This window comes from Callospermophilus lateralis, chromosome 7, assembly GCF_048772815.1.
Source record: "Callospermophilus lateralis isolate mCalLat2 chromosome 7, mCalLat2.hap1, whole genome shotgun sequence".
NCBI lineage: Eukaryota > Metazoa > Chordata > Mammalia > Rodentia > Sciuridae > Callospermophilus > Callospermophilus lateralis.
The window spans coordinates 83,331,230-83,350,824 of NC_135311.1; the positions used below are offsets into that span (position 1 = coordinate 83,331,230).

At 36.6% G+C, this 19,595-nt stretch overlaps 1 protein-coding gene across 1 annotated transcript in view; it reads left to right on the forward strand.

Moving 5' to 3' along the window:
• Positions 1-10,669, forward strand: part of Slc44a5 (solute carrier family 44 member 5) — a 105,951-nt gene extending 95,282 nt beyond the window's left edge. Inside the window, exons 15-20 of the mRNA XM_076862575.1 lie at positions 564-667; positions 1,715-1,788; positions 2,623-2,693; positions 3,222-3,310; positions 4,587-4,671; positions 10,578-10,669. Of these exons, the coding sequence (XP_076718690.1) occupies positions 564-667; positions 1,715-1,788; positions 2,623-2,693; positions 3,222-3,310; positions 4,587-4,671; positions 10,578-10,669 (515 nt within the window). The remainder of the gene's footprint in view (positions 1-563; positions 668-1,714; positions 1,789-2,622; positions 2,694-3,221; positions 3,311-4,586; positions 4,672-10,577) is intronic.
• Positions 10,670-19,595: the final 8,926 nt, after the last annotated feature.

Below are 19,595 nucleotides of genomic sequence, written 5' to 3' on the forward strand. Positions count from 1 at the left end.
AGTCAAAAGATGGAAACGATACAAATTTCCTTTAACAGATGTGGCAAAAGTTAAATTTGTTGAATACATTCAATAGAATACTAGTCAGCCTTAAAAGATAATGAAATGATGAAGCTTGAAGACATTATGTTAAGTGAAATATGTAAGATACAAAAATGACACATTTTTATGATCCCACTTATGAGGGACCCAAAAGAGGCAAATTCTTATGGACAGAAAGTCTAATAGAGGTTACAAGAAGCTGTGGGAGGTGGGCATCAAGGAGTTATTGTTGAATGCTTATAGAATTCCTGTTTGAGATGATAAAGAGTTTTGAAAGTGGGTTGTGTGATGGTTGCACAGCATTGTAAATGTGCTCAAGGCCACTGAATTGTAAATGTAAGAATAATTAAAATGACAAATTTTATGTCTATTTTGCCACAATAAAAAATGTAAGGCCCATTTTTAACATTTTTTATTTTTTTATTTACCATATTATTTATTTATTTAAATATTATTGTTTATTTTGAATCATAGGATTCAGAAACAAATCATTAATAGATTTAAATATCTCCTTCTCACAGAAGCCCAAAACAGCATTGCCAAATTTCTACAATGCTGCCTGACATGCTGTTTCTGGTGTTTGGAAAAAATGGTAAAGTTTTTAAACAGAAATGCCTATATTATGGTAAGTAAGTTTCTTTTTTAAAATTTACTAAGCTACTGCTTACAAACCCAACCCCAGATCTATGCTGCTCCCTTTAAAGCACTTTTACATAATGCAGTTGAACTAATCGCCATGTTGATAAAAGGGTTTGTGAATCCAACCTGAGATGCAGGGCTGTGCTTCTGTAGTTGAGACAGGATCTTAGTTATATAGTACTATTAGGGATATAGTTAACTTCAATATCTTTTTTGAGAGTGTAAGTACTGGAACTTAAAAGGGTGCTAGATTGAAAAACATTTTGTGGTCTTTGAAGGAGTAGGTGGAGAACTTTGTTGATGTCTCACTCTGAGAAGAAAATATGTTTCTGATTATGGGATTTACATAATTTGAAGAAAGGAGGGACTCATGATTTTTTGTGAATCTTGTGTTAAAATGTGTAGGTATTGACAGTATTTGACTGAATTTGTTATGTATTTCTCATGGGAATATGACAACTTCTAAAGATATTTTTTAAGAGGGGATTCAGAAATTTAATCCTCTTAAATTTTAGAAGCTACTACCATATGACACTTGCTTATTATCACAGTGACAAAGGGGTCTGGAGAAGGGATTCAAATAGTCATGGAGATTCAAATAATTGTTCATTCACCTCCAGTGAGTGTATTCTATTGAGTCTGTTAATTAGCAAATCAAATATAGGGAAAGGCATTGGATTTGAGCAATTTTTGATGTAAAGACTATAATATTTAGTCCATCCAAAACATTCCAAGGACAGTGGTCCTTACCTGAAACTTGATAAAAAGACGTGCATCTGTAGGAGGCAGTCTAACCCCTGGAGTTCAGGGTCTAGGGCAAGTGAAGGACATTATCATGTCAGGGACCCTGAGGGCTCTGCAGAGTTGAGGAACACACAGTCCTCATGCCTCCCACAAACCCATATGTTGGAAGGAGGAGGGCATCAGTATGGATGACAGAAAAATATCTAATTGTTTTCCTATCATTGGATTGTCTGTTGGTCGTGTCAGAGTATGCTACTGACTCAAGAATAGTATCAATTATTTTCCTCAGATTGCAATATACGGGAAAAACTTCTGCATATCAACAAGAGATGCTTTCAATCTGCTGATGAGAAACATTATAAAGTAAGTAATCAGGTTGAAACTTGCAACAGTTTGCTGAACCGGAGCATTATATTCTTCATATGTTATTTATATCCTTCATATGTTATTTGAAGTATTGGTAGCCTTGTTAGGCAAGAATGTTACTTTAATTTGATAGATTTAAATCTTCTCTCTCACATCTCTAATTTCTTTTCATATCCTAGAATTGTTTTTCATCATCCACCTAGATTTTTATATACACTGGCATTTGTTCTTTTTTTTTTTTAATTTAGTTGTAGGTGAACACAATATCTTTGTTTTATTTATTTATTTTTATGTGGTGCTGAGGATTGAACCCAGTGCCTCACACATGCTAGGCAAGCACTCTAGCACTGAGTCACAACCCCAGCCCCCCTTTGTTCATTTTTATTATCTCTTTTGCTTAAGAAATTCCCCAGATGAACCACATTGTCATCTTATCACTGACCATATCCTCTCCCAAAATTGATGGAGACTGAGTGAACAAAATTGGAGAACAAATACAAATACAGCATCTTCATGATGCAGGGTGTCTATAACCTCAACGAGGGGGCAGGGAGAGAGAGAGAGAGAGAGAGAGAGAGAGAGGAGAGGCTGACACCTCGGATTGCATGATACCCGACAGGCCTACAATGCCATCTTCTGTTTATTTCATTTAAAAATAAGTCAGAATTTTTTCTCTAGATTCTACTTTTATTTCCTTTATTTAATGATTGTTGAATGAAATTTTAGCAAAGACACATTAAAAAGAACTCATGAATTATTTATTCTCATAAATTTCAAGTAACAAGTGCATTTTAAACATAAAGTTATACTTTCTTTTTTTCTGATACTCAGAGTTGCAGTTACAGATGAAGTTACACACTTTATATTGTTCCTGGGAAAAATTCTAATTTCTGGGTTTATAGGTAAGTACTACTACTAAAAAATAATAAAAAGTTGAAAAGATGCTTTGGAAAATGCTGGGAGCCATCAGCCAAGTAGGTATGACAATCTCCTTGCCAGCTTACTCCCACGCTGTCTAGTGGAAGGACTTCTGAAAGGTGACCTTGCTCAAGGACCAGGGCGGTTTAGCATAATAGGAGATTAGGGTGTTCCCCCTTTAGAATAGGGCGTATCCTGCTGCTGAGTTCCTCTTGAGTTCTTAGAGTCAGACAGTGTATTTCGGGAGACAGAAGCCCATGCGGAGTGGATTTGGGCAGAGTAGTGGATTTGGGCAGAGTAGTGGATTTGGGCAGAGAACGTGGATTCCCCCAGAACGTGTTTGTAGACGGCCGGTGTGAGTTCGGGAATAAAGAATTGCTGTTTGAATCTACAAGCTGTGTGGAGACTCGTGATTTGTGCCCAGTCAGAGACTGCGGCAGGAAAATGCTCGGCTGCAAAAAGCTACCGCTTTTGTAAGTGCATAATATATGTGTTCTGCCTTTTAAACGTAGGTATCCTGGCCTTCTTGATCTTCACACAAAAAATACCAACGATTATACAAGGACCAACATCTTTAAATTACTACTGGGTACCATTGCTGGTAAGAACTGGTGTCTTAGTCAGCTGAGGTTGCTATAGGTACCATAAACTGGATGACTTAAACAATAGAAATTTATTCTTACTTGATTCCATTTCTGGAGGCCCTCTTCCTAGTACATAGATGGATACCTTACTGTTGGTTTATGTGGTGGGGAAAGAGAGAGAGGAAGAGAGAGAGAGAGATGTCTTTCATGTCACTTCTTATAAGGGCATTAATCCCTCTATAAGGTTACCAGTCTTCTGAGCTAATTACCCACAAGACTCATCTTCCAATTCCATCACATCAGGGATTAGGGTTTCAACATGAGAATTGGGGTTGAGGGAAGCACAATTCAGTCCACAGCAGCTGATAGCAGCTGAGTATTGTTGACTCTGATTTATCAGAGATAGGGAATTTTTTTTTTTTTTTAAAAGAGCAGTCAAATAACAGCTAACATTATCGATCTAACTTTGTGCCAACCTCCATTCTGCTTTAGAGATTAAGTTTCTTGAAAACAACTGTTGAGACAAAGAAATTCATTAGAAAGTTTTTATTAGTTCTCTGCTAAGGTACATTTGTAAGAAAGCCAGGAGGGTAGGACAGGGCAACAGAAAAAGCTGACCTCTGCTGCAGTTATAGCTGAAACCACAGACATAATTACAATTAAATTCTAGCAAAGGATCTGGGCCTTCATCAACCTCACCAGGCACCTGGCACCCATGAACTGCCCCTAGGGGTGTTGCCCTCCAGTGAAGTGGTTCCCTGTGGGCAGAGCAGTTCCTGGTCAGGAAATATTCTGAATTATCCCAACATCTGGATAGATGATGAGGCAACTGGAGGATACCTGGGTGAAGTTTGGAGTCTCTGTTATAATGTATTACCTCACTCATCCCTATGGAATAAATGCTGTTGTTGCCCCCATTCTTGTCTTCTCTACTGCCAGTTTAATATAAGGGGCCCAGAGAGGTTAACTTGTTGAGCCCCTGAGCAGTGATTCAAACCCAGGAAGTATGTGCTTTTAATCCCTTTGCTTTACTGACTTGGTATGCTGTATCCTAAAACTGGGATATTTGGAATAGGCATTGGGACAGCAGGAAAAAAAACAGATAGGCAATCTAGTACATGTTCTTTAAGTCTCAGGACAGAGCACACAAAAGCATTATTAATATTTTTGGTCTCTACTTTGAAATCTAACAGAGTTACTTCAAAGCTTTATTGCCATGACTTTCATTTTTACCTGCATTGTTGTTCTGGACAAAGTCAATGATATGCTGATTCTCTTCTCTATCCATTTCAGACTGTCATTTTTGGATCTTATCTAATTGCTAAGGGGTGCTTCAGCGTCTATTCAATGTGTGTTGAAACAATTTTCCTCTGCTTCTGTAAGTATTCAGTATGTGTATTTCCCCCCTTCCTGGATAACTGACAGGTGAGAAGGTGAGGACCCACATTTCTAGCTGATTTGTGAGTTTGTTATTACCCAGCTACAAGCACAAAGCAGTATTTATTTGGAAGGAGACATTGCTTAGTATATACTCTTTAAACCTTAACAGCTGGGAAATAACCCAGAGACAGAGAAACAAATACTGCTTAATCTCATTTATATATAGAATCTAAGAATGCAAACTCAAGAAAGGAGAAGAATGCAGAGCAGGAACCAAGGGGTGAGGAACCCAAGGAAATTTTTTTTTCAATGAGAACAAAATTGCAGTTGCAGGATAACAAGTTTGGAAATCTCATGTACACCATGGTCATCATAGTTAACAAAACTATATTATATACTTGGAATTGGCTATGAGAAATCTTAAGCAACCTCACCAAACACACACAAAAAAGATAACTATGTGAGATGATGGATATATTAATTACCTTGATTTCCATAACCACACCACAATATGTATGTGTATCAGAACACTCCATGCCTTAAATATATACAATTTGTTATTTGTCAGTCAAACCTCAATAAAGCTGGGGAAACTATACCTTAGTAAACTGTGGGGAAAATACAAAATCACCCACACTCACAAAAATAAAAATTAAAGAGAGAGAGAAATAAAACAGAACTTCAACAGTGGAGAGAACAATTTACCAAGCACTAAAATGAATGTTTTGGGTCATGGCTGGGTACTAGCATGAAATTATTTTTTCAGTTCTTAATATTTTTTTTTTCAAATTCACAACAGTGATGGACTTCTGATGTGCTTTGTGAACAGAACTGAGGATATAACTGAATTTTGTGCACTGGTTTTTGGGAATTCTTTGAGGAGATCACTTGTTAAAGCCAAGATGGCAACAGTTTCAAAAATCCATACTGTCAACTCACACAATGTAACAGCATAACACATGGATATAGGGGAAGTGGTTGGATCCATTTAGAACCTTAAGAATTTCAATGCCTCTTTCACCACTGAGCCCCTGGGTGGCATGTGCAATTCACATACACAGAACAAATGCTTTATATTAGCACCTCAAATGCTTTATATTAGCACCTCATGTAAAATAATAACCCAGAAAACCTGGTGCCCATCAGGATTTTGATCTGGCTTTCACCTTCAGTGACATCTCTGTGGCAAACCTAGAGAAGGTAGGGTCAGCCAGTGAGATAACAGAATCCATTAGGCATACAGTTATATACCTGGAGAGATGATGTCTCTGACATGTTGCTCTTAAAAGAGCAGAGAAAACTTATTTTTGTACAGGGCATTACTGAGCAATCCATGTGTATAAAACTATCAGTATTTTTACAGAGTAACCTACAGCATCAATTTCACACTGGGGTCATGAGAGGATATAATGATTATAAGGTAAAATATGTGAAGAAAAATCTCCTAGAAAATAATGACCTTTTTTTTCTTTCTGAACATGTTAAGAAATAATGTAAATAACTGGACAAAGAAATCAGAGAATCTTTGTGTACCACTTAGCCTTTCCTCTGGCTGTAAATGGAACAGAAAAGTTTAATCCTTTACTAGTATCTCTGTTTTTTGTATTTTTTAAAAAAGAAAAGTCATATTTAGAAAACATGAGAAAATTCCAGCTTTGTCATGGGATGGAAGAAGGCATATGGTCCTTAGGCTGTGCCTCAGCCATCATAGAGAAGGGGCTCTGTCATCTCAGATGCTCATCATAGGCACTATTTGGAGATCTATCTATGATCTTCTTTATTCTTGTAACTTAAAATATTTCTTAAAATTTATCTTAGGAAATGTCTAGAACCTACCAGTACTCAGTTTTTGAAAGCTTAGGCTAATAATGTTGATTTAAAATTTGTCAGTGTACTTTTAACTTAGGAAATTAAAACAACATATTTTCCAACTGTATTTATTAACAGATTTCCAACTTCTTGAAGATGAGTGTAATGTCAGTTTTATTCAATACAGTGTGTGTTGACACAGTTTCTTTTTCAAAGGCTATTGTCTCTGATAATAGAGAACAAGGGAAACCGGGTGGCATTCCTCTTCCCTCCCAGTTATTATGAGAGGCAGCATCATACTCTGGAGACTTTCTTCTTAAGTGATACCCTCAGCCAAATTCTGGTTGTGTTGGATACTTTTTGTTTTTTATATATCTTTTTATATCCATTATGCTGGGAAAAAATAATAGTGGTAGATCATTATTCATGATCCAGACCAGGCTTGCTACCTCAAGGGTAAAAATGATACAGATATATAACATGTGATATTATATAGAAATAAGGTTAAGGACAAGAAAAACAACAACAACAAAAAATGTGCATTGTCTATCATGTTCCTTCCTTGCTTTTTCATTTTGTGTGTAAGGAAGGTCACTGTGAGTTCTAATATAAAAATCTACTAAGTCAATAATCCAGCTGTTCCCCAAAGAATCTAGATAATATGTGCTGTGAATCATATATATTCCCTGGAAACTTGGTCCCATGCAAATTTCTCCTAGCTGCTGATTATAGTTCTGAGGCTCCACCCCCGACACCCAGTAGGTGGGTCAGTGACAGTGCCATCGTTTTCCTATTCGCTTAAGCAAGCGAAGAGGAAGGTAAATTCACATAGGAGAGAAGTCAGTGAACCCTGGCATTCGCCTTGAAATGTAATCTGAGGTAGACCACAAGGACTTAGGGGAGGGAGCTTTATAGTTCAGTAGGATGAGAGTTGGTCTAGACATCCAGAGCCTGGCCCTCTCTTCCTCACTGCCTCCCAGATCACATTCAGCTATTTTACACCCCTGGGCCTCAGCTTGAAGAAGCTGCAACATCAGTATATGGACTACTATTAAAAGTACTATTAAAGTGACTTTAAATTCTGATATCCAACTATTATTCTACATTTATCACACAATTAATATAGTTCTTGTTATTCAACTTCATCCCCAGGAATGTGGCACTTTGTAAGTTTCTAAAAGGAACAGTCATAGTATTTAAAGATAACCATTGACATGGATAGCCTTGTTAACTTTGAAACTATCTGAATAAATTTCTTTGGGAGTGGAGAGGACTAGTGTGAAGGGCCAATGCTTCTGGGCAGAAGTGGGGGCCTCTCGCCTTGTCCAGCATCAGCAACTTAACTGTGTTAATCTCTCTTATATTTGACTAATTCTGATTTCTCTGATTTTTCCCTGTTCGATTCTCCAATTTATAAAAATGTGTATGATTGTTCTGCTGCTTGCTGCTTTTGCCCTGCTTTGGCTGCTGCATTCACAGGTGAAGATCTGGAAAGAAATGATGGATCTGCAGAAAAACCCTACTTCATATCCCCTAACCTGCATGGGATTCTGATCAAGAAGCATCCAGCTCCCCAGAGGCAGAGTAGAAACTCTCCCAGCAGTGCCACCCACACTTAAGTTGAAGTTTTGTAAACTAGGCCAAGTGTAATTTGAAAATGTTGCTTTGGGGTAATGTGAAATTTCCATGCTCTTTCTAAAAAGTCAGCACTTGGCACCATCTGAAGTGTCAGACTCTTGAGGACAATGACCTCTGTGAAGTGGTCTGCTTTATAGACTGTGGTCCTAGCCGAAGAGCAAAGTGTTAATGTCAATCATTTTTAAAAATCTATAGCAGAAAGTGTTTTAATAACTTTTATAATGGTGTGCTATTTCCATTACAGCACTTTGATAGCCTTTCTTTTTATAAGTGTATATTTGTAAAGGATATTCATGCAACTTTTGAAAGCACTATAAATGTGTAATTAGTTAGCCATAAAAATATTGTTTATAGTTAACCAGCATAAGGTACTAAATTTGTAAATATGGTGCTATAGTTTTTATTTATATTGTTCAAGCTGGTGGACAACTCTCCAAACTGTGATTAAGTGTGTATTAATGGTTCCTTAAAAAGTATATTTCGGTATGTGAGTCAAGTCCGTAACAATCATCTAGATGTTATTGTCACACAAGTTCTACAGAACATTACTGGGTGAAGGTAGTGAAGAACCTTCACAGTCCATTCTGTTTTAGTGAAATTATATTTATATTGAAGTCAAATCTGAGTTCTAGAATGTCATTTCCAATAATATGAGCCTCCAATAACCATGAGAATATTCTGAACTGAAATTGCCACGTAACTCAGGCCTTTCGTCTCCAGCCAGAATTTCCTACTCCAACCATGTATAAAATTAATATGGATTTGCTTTAGACAAGTGATTTTTCTTGTCATGATAATACCTATATTTCTAGATTATAAGGATTATGTGGCTTTGTTCTACAAAAGGTTAAAATTTAGCTCAACCTTCAGTGAGGAAAGAGAAAAGATAAATAAGACACTTCAGTATTTACCCTAAGGAAATATGATACTGGTCCTCCATTAGGTACCTCATCTGGTACCTTTACAATGGACATGCTCCAGGTTAGGAAATCTCTTTCCCAGGGCTTAAGAGAAGTGTTATTGTCACCCTCCACTGCTGCTGGTCAGAGCAAAAAGCCGGTTTCTGGTAAGCCATGCCTACGTCTTGCACAACAGAGCAAAGTATGATTCAGATGCTCACATACCTGCCTGCCCGTCCTTGTGCAAATGCATATGATGCAGCTAACAGTGTAAAAATGTAACCCAAGAGAATCACTGAACCAGTTGGCATCCTTTTGGCTTTTACACTAAGCTTTCCTATAAGGATTATCTAAGTGTTGGCTGAATGGAACACGTTGACCTGACATGTTGATTGGAACATGATCTGCATATCCAAGAAGAGAGTCATAAATGTATTATTGTGTTACAAATTACTATAAAACTAACTTACTTAATTACACTGAAGTGTAGGAAGCTAGATTTAGACTTATTATGGCAGCTTAATAGTATGTAGCCAATGAATAGAAAAGATTTTCAAAATATGCATCCTATGGACCAGCAACTTGTTCTTAGCTTTCTTTCTTGAGTTTATTGTAGTCAACAGTCACCTGGCCTCACTTCTTGGCAAAAAAAAAAAAAAAAAAAACTCCTAATTTTCATTCTTCTTGAAGCATAATGCAAAAAAGAGTGATTGTTTATCTTTCTAGATTTTTACTATTACTTTGTTGTTCAATAATACAAGGGCCACAACAAAGAGCTAGTAAAACAGTAACCTCTATCAGTGAACTTGTTATAAATACAGATAGATGCCCTTGCCCTATCCAAGTGATTATGATATGTTGTGCTTGAACAAGGACCTTCAAATATATGAACTTCTCTAGTTGATCCCAACACACATAAAAGTTGGAAAATCACTTGAATAAATTTAAGTCAACATGTAAGAAACAGTTGCCTGTTTAACTGTATTATTGGCTTATTCCTAGTCAGAAAGATATTCTCTATTAGTTCTTTGTGTAACTGAAATGCTTAGAGTAAAAATGAGCATTGTTTTTGAAAAGAAATTTAGAAGCCATTGTCTTACAGAACAAGTAAACTAATAACTGTAAAAACAGAGCAATATTTCTCAAAACTTTCATTTGAGGGATCTGAAAATACCATTCACTAAAATTGTACAAATGTTATCTTTCAAAACTGTACTGTCTATGTTGTTGGTGTCAAAACAACAATATCTTGAACCAATATGGTAATTTAGGAAGTAAATGGAGAAAAAGAAAGTAAAAGTTATTTCCTTGACCGTGCAACTGACAGACATTCCATATTGGCAAAATCTGACCTGGTAGACAGAATGAGCTAATATTTTGCTATCATGATAACAAGGGCTGATTGTTTTTTCATACCTATGTTTACAAAAACGTTGATTAACTGTTTTTTAAAAAGTGATATTGTGAATTGCTGTAAAACAAGTATGCAGCAGATGGCGATGTTACTTCTCTTACAGTTTTTCTTTGATACTTAACTCTGTGCCATTCTTCCTCCTAGTGGACGACTTAGAACGAAACGAAGGTTCTAAAATAAGACCCTATTTCGTGAGTCAATCTCTGATGAAGATTTTGATGGACAGCGAGCGATAAATAAGAACCAGTAGAAGAACGAACTGGTCATCCTGCTGCGTGTTATCTTCCCGAATCTGCTGTCTGCGCAACACTTGTTTCATAAGTGCTTTGTGTTTGGCGACACTGTATTCACAACCTTGTTGGCTTGCATTTGCATGTTTTATACCAAAGCTTATATTGTAATAATGTGAAGCCATCAGAAGTTGCAAGGGAATTGTTAATAACATGGAACATTTTTATACTATGATCTTTTGTTTTGTAATTCATTTTTAAATAAGAGTGGCTTGGATGTTTTGAAAATACATCTACTGTGTTAATATTCTTTTAGATATTAGATTGAAAAAAGGGTACACTATTAAATTGATAGCTCCTAATATATTTTTAAGATGACAACTAAAAGACTTCTTCTGCAGGGAAAATTGGTAAACAAAGTGAAATTTTTAGGGCTTTCCCCACTCCTGTTTGACAGTAAACAAGTAAAAGGACCACCCACTCCAGTCTTTGCTGTCTTTAGTATAGAATGTTTCCTGTTAAGCAAATTGCCAATCATCCAGCCTTTACTACTTCGTCTGCTGACAAAGTGCCTTACTGGCTAATACTACCCAGCTTTTGTGGGCAAGTTTACAAACATTGTTTTTAAAAATTAAAATCTGCGATGTTTAGTGATTAAAACAAATCTTCTTGCATTTGTTTTCCTCTTGCTCACTGAATGGAACCCATTGGTCATTTCACCATGTTTGATAATCTCACTATTAGAGAGTTCCTTGTGTGGCGTAAATAATTTCCCTTGTGCCTAATGGACATTCATGAATGTGTACTATACACAAGGGAAAAAAAAGATATTGGGTTTGTTTTTTGCTTTTTTTCTTAAAAAAAAAAAGTTTAAAACTGTAATGTTTTCTATAGGATATCTTTGAAAATACAATAAGACTGTATTTCTCTGTGTTCTCTACACATTGGAAAGGGAAACTTCTAACAATTACAAAGGGAAACTTTACCCATGAAAGGGTGCTTACAAACATCATGTACTGAAAAAGCTCCATTATAAATGATTGCTTATTCTCATCAAAACCTGTTCTATATGTGCCATTTCATTTTCTAACTTTTGATACAAAACAGTTTACTTACAAAATGTTAATTTTTATTGTGCCAATAGAAACAGAAACAGTTTTGAATTCAGTTTTAAATAACTTTACTAGTACTACTAACTTTAAAGAAGATTAATTCAGTTTTGTATTTGGTGTAAAAGCAAGGGTTCATAAAAGTATTCACCCTAAGAATATGTCAATCAGATAATGATAGTTTGTGAAAGATTTAGGAATCAATCAACAGTAAGTTACTAATGGTTTATCTATTATCACATTAATTAGATGTGACTATAGATACGTTTATGCTAAAAATAAACTGACATGAGAACATAACAGTCTGAGCTCTATAATCAGTGTGCTTCTGCAGTGCAGAAGTGTTAGGAACCCTTATTTGAACATATTTAATAACTAAAATGTTTAATACTTAATGGGATTTGTTGTTAATCATGGCTTTAAATATATTTGTTTTCTAATAGATGTTTAGATTAAAAACTATCTGCCTTTTGTTTCTTTAATCTAGAAAGAGAGAAAAACTTTTGTTTTTTTTAAATCCTCCCATACTATAACATCATCTTCTCTGTACTAAGCATCTAGGGTTGTTAAAGAAAATCTATATTTTAAAATTTTCCCTTGGTAAATCAAGTAACTGAAACTAAAGATTTATCCAAGTTAATTATTCAAAGATAAAATAGTAAAAAAATGATGTTTTTAAAAAACCCAAACAATGGCCTAAACTAGTTAATTGATTTTTATTTTAATTTGCCAAAGGTCTGCTCACTCCCTCATTTGGTTTTACCAACTTCATAAGAAGAAAATATCATTCTTAAGGCATGGATAAATTTAGAGACCCTAAAAATATGTGAAGAATAGTTCACAGTAGTTTTCTAAAACAAGATTAAATGAACCTATTACTGGTCTACCTTAAGCTAAAAGAGCATCTTTTTCTTTTTTTTAAGTTGAATTATGTGTTAAATCTTCAAAATTAATTTTCTTTTAAAAGTTAATGGGTTTCTTTCAAAGGTAAAATAAAACGATGTTCTTGCCATTTTCAGTGTTCTTTTAAAATGTTAAATATAATAAGATGTTTATTAACACAGGCAACAATTTTCTCTTTATTTGATGTGAAAATATAGTTTGGTTTCTAGGACAAATCCAAATTGTGCTTTAGATCTTATTACCTCTTACTTTTGGCTGATAAAGCACTGATATTTGCAAATAAATTGTATGGAATCGGACTATAATTGATTTGGTTTTTCTATATGCAAAAAACAAACAAACAAACAAACAAACAAAAGTTTAAAAAGTTTATGTATCCATATAGTAAAATCACACATTGAAGGGTTCTATGAAATCTTCAGGATGATGTATTATTTAAACTGATATTGAAAAATGGGCTCTGTGCACCAATTCCTTATTTTTTTTCCTTTTAATATATAACCAACCAGTACTCATTCCAATGTATGTTCTTTCACTTTTACAAGTGGTGCCTCAGGAAATTGCTCTTAAATTCTAACCAGGCATAGTAATTATCTCCAGTATTATCTGGTTCTGGGTAGGGGAACATGCTTTATAAATCAGTCTTTCTTGGCACAAGACATGGGGGACAAAATTGAACTAAAATCATTATTACAGACCACGATGTATAAAATGGTATCTTAACGTTTTTTCCAGTTTCTTGCAGATATTATCATTAGATGTTTGCAACTGTTTGTGTTTTTAAAATATAGCTATACAAGAATGTCATTCAATAAATCATAAGTAAAAAATCAAAATAGAAGAATGCATGCTCTATTGAAATCAACAGCTTTCTATCTCATAAGCATATTTAATAACTAAAATTATCTGGGTCTGAAAAATAAACAGAATTATATTTTATATATATATATATATATATATATATATATATATATATATATATCAGAAACAAGTTACTTCTTCAAAGTTACTTCCCATCTAGCATGTTTTCACTCTTGAAAATATAGGTATTGAGGACTTTTCTCTCAGGCTTTAGCTGAGTTGCTTAATGAATCTATCATCAATCAGAAAACAAAACCAATCCCATTAAAACAAATGGGAATTCATTCGTTAATGGCTACTGAGTGCCACTTTATACAACATCAGGAAGATGTTACACTTAACATGGATCCACTTAAAATTTACCAGAACAAACTGATCCACTCCCACCCCCATTGACAACTTTCCAATTGCTTAGAATAAAAGGTCATCGTACAGTTCATAATTTGGCAGTATCTTCTGTAATAGTTTCTGTTGTCAAACGAGGACTATTATGTGACATGTTTAAGGGTAATCAATTAGATTTTATTATTTGAAGTTGCTGATTTTTTTCTTTAACTCCCTTGTTACCCCCACCCACCCACCCTCATCCCTGTATCTACTGTATGAATCAGAATATTTTTTTAAAGAGAGAGTGAGAGAGGAGACAGAGAGAGAGAGAGAATTTTAATATTTTTTATTTTTTAGTTATCGGCAGACACAACATCTCTGTCTGTCCGTGGTGCTGAGAATCGAACCCGGGCCGCATGCATGCCAGGCAAGCGCGATACCACTTGAGCCACATCCCCAGCCCCGAATCAGAATATTTTTAAGCCAGGGGGAATTGTGAATGCAGGTCAAATGCCCTTCTACTGCTGGCTCAAAAATATGGTATATCCTCATCTTCCAGCCCTTTGTTTTTAAAAAGCACAATGTGTTAACAAGGCTAGGAGAGGCTTATCAATAGACAAAGATGTTTGCATTCTTCACATAAACTAACATAGAGTCCAAACTTGATTCATTGTTAGAATAACCCAGGAATCTCCACATTCCTCCACCCAGATGAATGTGCCCTGCTTCATGACTGTTCGCATAGAAAATTAAAAGTAAGGTAAGAGATTGGGAAAAGCATTGGTATCCAAAGAGAGAGCACCCAAAGGACACATAAAGAAGTCTGTTATGGAATTCAAGAGGGTAATGTTACAGGAAGAGGGTGCCTTCCAATTGTAATTAATGATTCTATTGAAAAAGGAACTCAGCAAATTGGAAGCCAGTAATTAAACAAAAATATTTCTCAGTTCTCTGGTAAACAGCATGAAGCAGACAATAAACTAATCACATAGATATGTTTAGTCCAAGCAAATAAAGAATAATGTCCCAATATGATGTCTGATTAAGGAATTTTTTTTTAAGTCTGCCTCTGTCTGTAGAGCAGGTGGTCCAACGCCTTGCTCTCAGATGAGCTGGTATGTTCTCTCTTTCCTGTCCACACCAAGATGAATTCTTGAACTTTCCTACTCCCTTCCCTCCAATTTGGTCTCTTTGTCTCATTTCCTTTGCTTATAACAAATTGAAGGACTTTTGTAAATTCTCCAGAAGGAAACGGAAGTGGGAGAGGAAAAGGAAGAATGAAAATGGTGATTCAGCCAGCTGCTTGGGCTAAGCTATGGAGTGGCAGGTCCTCAGTGTGAGTTCTGAATGACTCTAGGGCGTTGGGACATGCATGTGTGACTGAGCCAGGTCATAGAGCATAATGGCTGTTAGCATGGACTTTAGAGCTAGACCAAGTGAACTTCAAAACCATTCTGTTACTATATGACCTCGTTGGTGACCATGGGCAAATGTTCAACTTGTCAGAGACTCATGGAGACCCCATGCTGGGAGCCTTTCATGGAGACATTCTCTTACCCAAGGACTCTCAGAACCCTTGATGCTTTGACTTGACCATGGCCCTTCCAGTGGGCAGCTGACTGGGGCCTCTCTGAGAAGCTAGAAAAGGGCATCCCAATAGGGGAAACCTCTTTCCACCATCACCCCTGCACTTGAGTCAGACAAATGAGAAGGATGTGAGTGACTCTTTCCTCCAGAGCTTCATTCCAAATCCCACATGAGAGTTCTTTAACATAGCTTGAATTCTTGGGTCACTGGTGACAGACCACTTTGAGTAGACAACAGGAATTTCACTGACCTCAGCTCCTAACATGCTTCCTCACAATGACCTTTTTTTATTTTAAATTCTGGCATTATGCCAGGATATGAAGCCAGAGAATAGGATAGCATTTTTACAGACCTTTAACCTTTACTTGTTCTCTAATGCTGAAACCTGAATAGCATTTAAATTTAATGTTGCAAAACTGAGTGAATGTAGCCTTCAAAATTGAGGCTTTAGATCTGCACTTCATATGTCTGTTTTTTTTCTCTGCAGACCCTGCTCTATGAATTTGTGCAAGTCAATGCAAAGACTTACTTTCTTCTGGCTTTCTACCTTGGATGGCCAGGCAGGAAGCCCCTGATGAACAGCACGCTTCAAATATATTTTGATTCCTGACTGCAGGCCTCCTTGCTGGGGCTCCATTTTTCTTTAGACAGTACAAGGTGGCCTTACCCGTCTCAAAATCAGCAAAGATAAGACCTTACTCTTTTTCTTCCCATGAGTCTTTAAGTAGCTTTAGGTGACCATAAGAGAGAAAGAAAAAAAGAGAACAGAAGTCATTTTATGTTAGGCCATTTATATAACAATTGTATTTATTTCAACTCACCATGTAAACTGATTAACAGACAAATTACTATTTATAATATGATACTTGAATTTCATTGTGTTTTTTGAAGGCAGAATCAAATTCAATCCTATGAAAAGGGCAAGTTAAAGATTTTTGGAAATCTACAATTCTTTTTTCATATGGTTTGCTCAGAGCATCAGGATATTTTTAGAATGCTAATTTTAGCGTTTATGGGATAGAAATAATATCTGAGTACAAAGTACATTTCCCAGTTCATACAACAAAAGTAGATGTCAAGATAAAGAAACAAAAATTCTAATACAAAAAAATATAAAATGTTAACAAATATTTTTTCCTAAGTCATTACTTTAAAATTAAATCATTTTATGAATTTTTAAATTTAACCTTTTTTTAAAGACAGAATTGTTTAAATTTGCCTCCTATTCAAAACTTAGAAAAAATAATTTAAGTTTGCTTCTCACATAATTTTTTGTCTGTATTGCCACTTTTGCATACGAAAGTCTTGGGTATATAAATTGCTCTTGACTTGGTCTTATCAAATGTGAGCCATGATAAAATAGTCACTCTCAGGTTGTCCTTAATGGATCATAAAAGTAGAAAATAAATCATGTGTAGGGAGAACCCTTGATGGGCCTTGCTTGCCTCAGAGCAACATGCCTGCAGTGTGTGCCTGTGCGTGTGTGTGAGGATGTGTATGGTATACGGGAACAGTATTCAGTAGAGTCCGCGAGTCCCTCTCATCTGTAACGGCTGCCTCAGAAATTCATAAACAATTTCTATCTCACTAAGAAGCTTAGCCAAATTCCAAAATTATCTTAACATTAAAAACAGATGGGCTGGCAGTATCTCCGTGGTAGAGGGCTTGCCTAGCGTATGTGAGGCTCTGGGTTCGATCCCCAGCATGGGGAAAAAAAAAATCCAGAAATAAGAGCTGATCTAAAATGCTTCCCTACCAGCTCTGCTATATTTCCCAAACCACCAAACACTCTTCTCTGGTTTATAAAATGGTGGTATTGGAGGGAAAAAACTCTACTGATGTAATCTTCAGAGGGAAGATTCACTCTTAAGGCAGTGCAAGCTATTTGGCGGTCATTTGTTCCCTAGTCAGCTTTTAGCTGAATTCACTTGAAAGAGTGCCATGTGTATTTTAGTCAAGCTCCAGGGAATTGTAATTTTTGCCAGTACCACCCAGTCAGCACCAAAGAATCAGCTCCTTGCTCCAGGCTGAGCTTTCATCACACAGAACTGCTCTAAGAACTTTTTTTCCACCTGAGATTGATAAGACACAAGGCATCCTTTTCAAAGCAAAGACCCCAGATAACTGGCCTTAAATCCTTTGAGTTCTACCACAGCCCTCAGCACACAGCCCTCAGCATGGGCTGTTTCACAAAGGCAGCATTAGTGAATACTGGGTCAATGAATAAAAAGTGGGAGGTAGGCCCCAAAAGTCTCAGACACAAGGCATTCTTTTCAAAGCAAAGACCGCATATAACTACCAGTGGTACAAGACCCAGATGCAATTGCATGCTGATATCCAGCCTTCAGATTTGAAGGGGAAAAAAAATCCACGTTGACAGTTATTAAACTCTTCCTGGATACCAGGGAATGGGCAGGATTTGAAAGTTTCTTTTGTCCCTATCCATTGCCTTTGCTTTAGAGCAATCATTACAAGTGCTCAATTGCTGATTTAAAGTTCTCACAAAGTGTTAAGTTCCATGAGGGCACAGACTTTCTTGTTCTCTGCTCTGTTACACTGTAGGTGCTCATTAAATGTTTCTTTAACAAGTGAATTATGATGGGGGGAGATAGGACTTGCATTGTCTTTGGAAGGATGATGAAGGAGACAGAACTTGCATTGTCTTTGGAAGGATACTGCAGGTAGGTAATAAGATATTGCAAAAAGAAAGATATTAAAGGTATCAGAAAGGGAGCAAGAATTCCACAAGGAAGGTGGACGGGGAGGGGTGAGGCCCATGTTTTGAACATTGGCTTTGTGCACTGTTGGGGCATACTCAGCAGGAAACTGCTGATGTGTGACTACACTTGAGTAGACAGGATGACTCTTGATGTATCACAGCAAGTGTTTGAAGCAGGAAGACAGAAACTCCAAAAGCGTGTTCCATCTCAAAGAGAGGGTATGAGCCAGGAGGCAGGAGGACGGAGGAAGCTGCTTGGTGTGGAATCCACAGAGGCTGACACAATAGACAATAGCCCAAAAAGGTGGAGTAAGAACCTCTTAATCCTTTATTTGAGGGTGAGAACTGTTTCCCTTTCTCCCTCTCCTACCTCCAACTGGCAGGGCCCTTGCTGTTGTCTTCCTCTGGGAACGGGCTCAGGGTTTGGTGTACCATCCACACTTGCTACACACTCCTGGACTAGTAACTTTACCTCTCTGAGGTTTAGATGCTTCGTCTATGAAGTTGGGATGACAGCTGCCTCTTGGCATTAGGGTGAAACTATGAAATTCTTAGTGTTTGAAGGCTTTAAAGCCCTAAACACACCAAATATGACCCATTGCTGAGAAGAGATAAACAAGTAGATTAATGAAGACATATGGATATAACAACATGGGCTGTTACACAGAGACAGCACTAGTGAATACTGGGTCAATGAATAAAAAGTGAGAGGTATGTCCCCAAAGTCCTTGGCACCCTCTCTCTAATCATGTTATTAGAAATAGAGACTGTAGATGTGGTTTCTTCCTCCCACTTAGTACCTTTATCTAGATTCAGAAGACAAAACTTAAGGCTTGTGATCATGAGTCTCAATGGACCAGGCAATCTCTAAACTATCTTCGAGTGCTAAAATTCTCTTATTCTCAGATTATAAAAAGAAATGTTTGGGAATCACATACCTAAGTTTTTTTTAACAATGTCATTTCTCAAGAAGAGACAGAAGTCCCAATCATGAACAAGCTTAGAGGATCCCATGACAACACTTTCTGATCCTACAGGCCAAGAAGTTTCCTCCTTTTATAGGTGAAAGCCTTAATTCTTGAAAGAGTCATTCATGGGTAAGTGAGGGGCTTAAATCCTTATTTTTCTTTGAGGCACCATAAAGTTAAGTGTGCCGGCCTCAGACTGAGACACGGGAGTGAGTCATGAAAGCACAGGTGGTAGCTATAAACACTGGAAAGGCAAGGTATCAAATGCGAGACTGAGAATTACGTTGAAAGCACATTTTTTAGGCAAATCCTTATGGTGTTCCTTTAATAAGCATTCTATCCCCAGATCCATAAGCTCCCAGAACATACTTAATGTAACAGACCAGACTCAGGGATCCTCCAGTCCAGGACTCTGCCTCAGGCAGAAGCCCCAGCAATTGGTGGTAGAATCCCTCAGT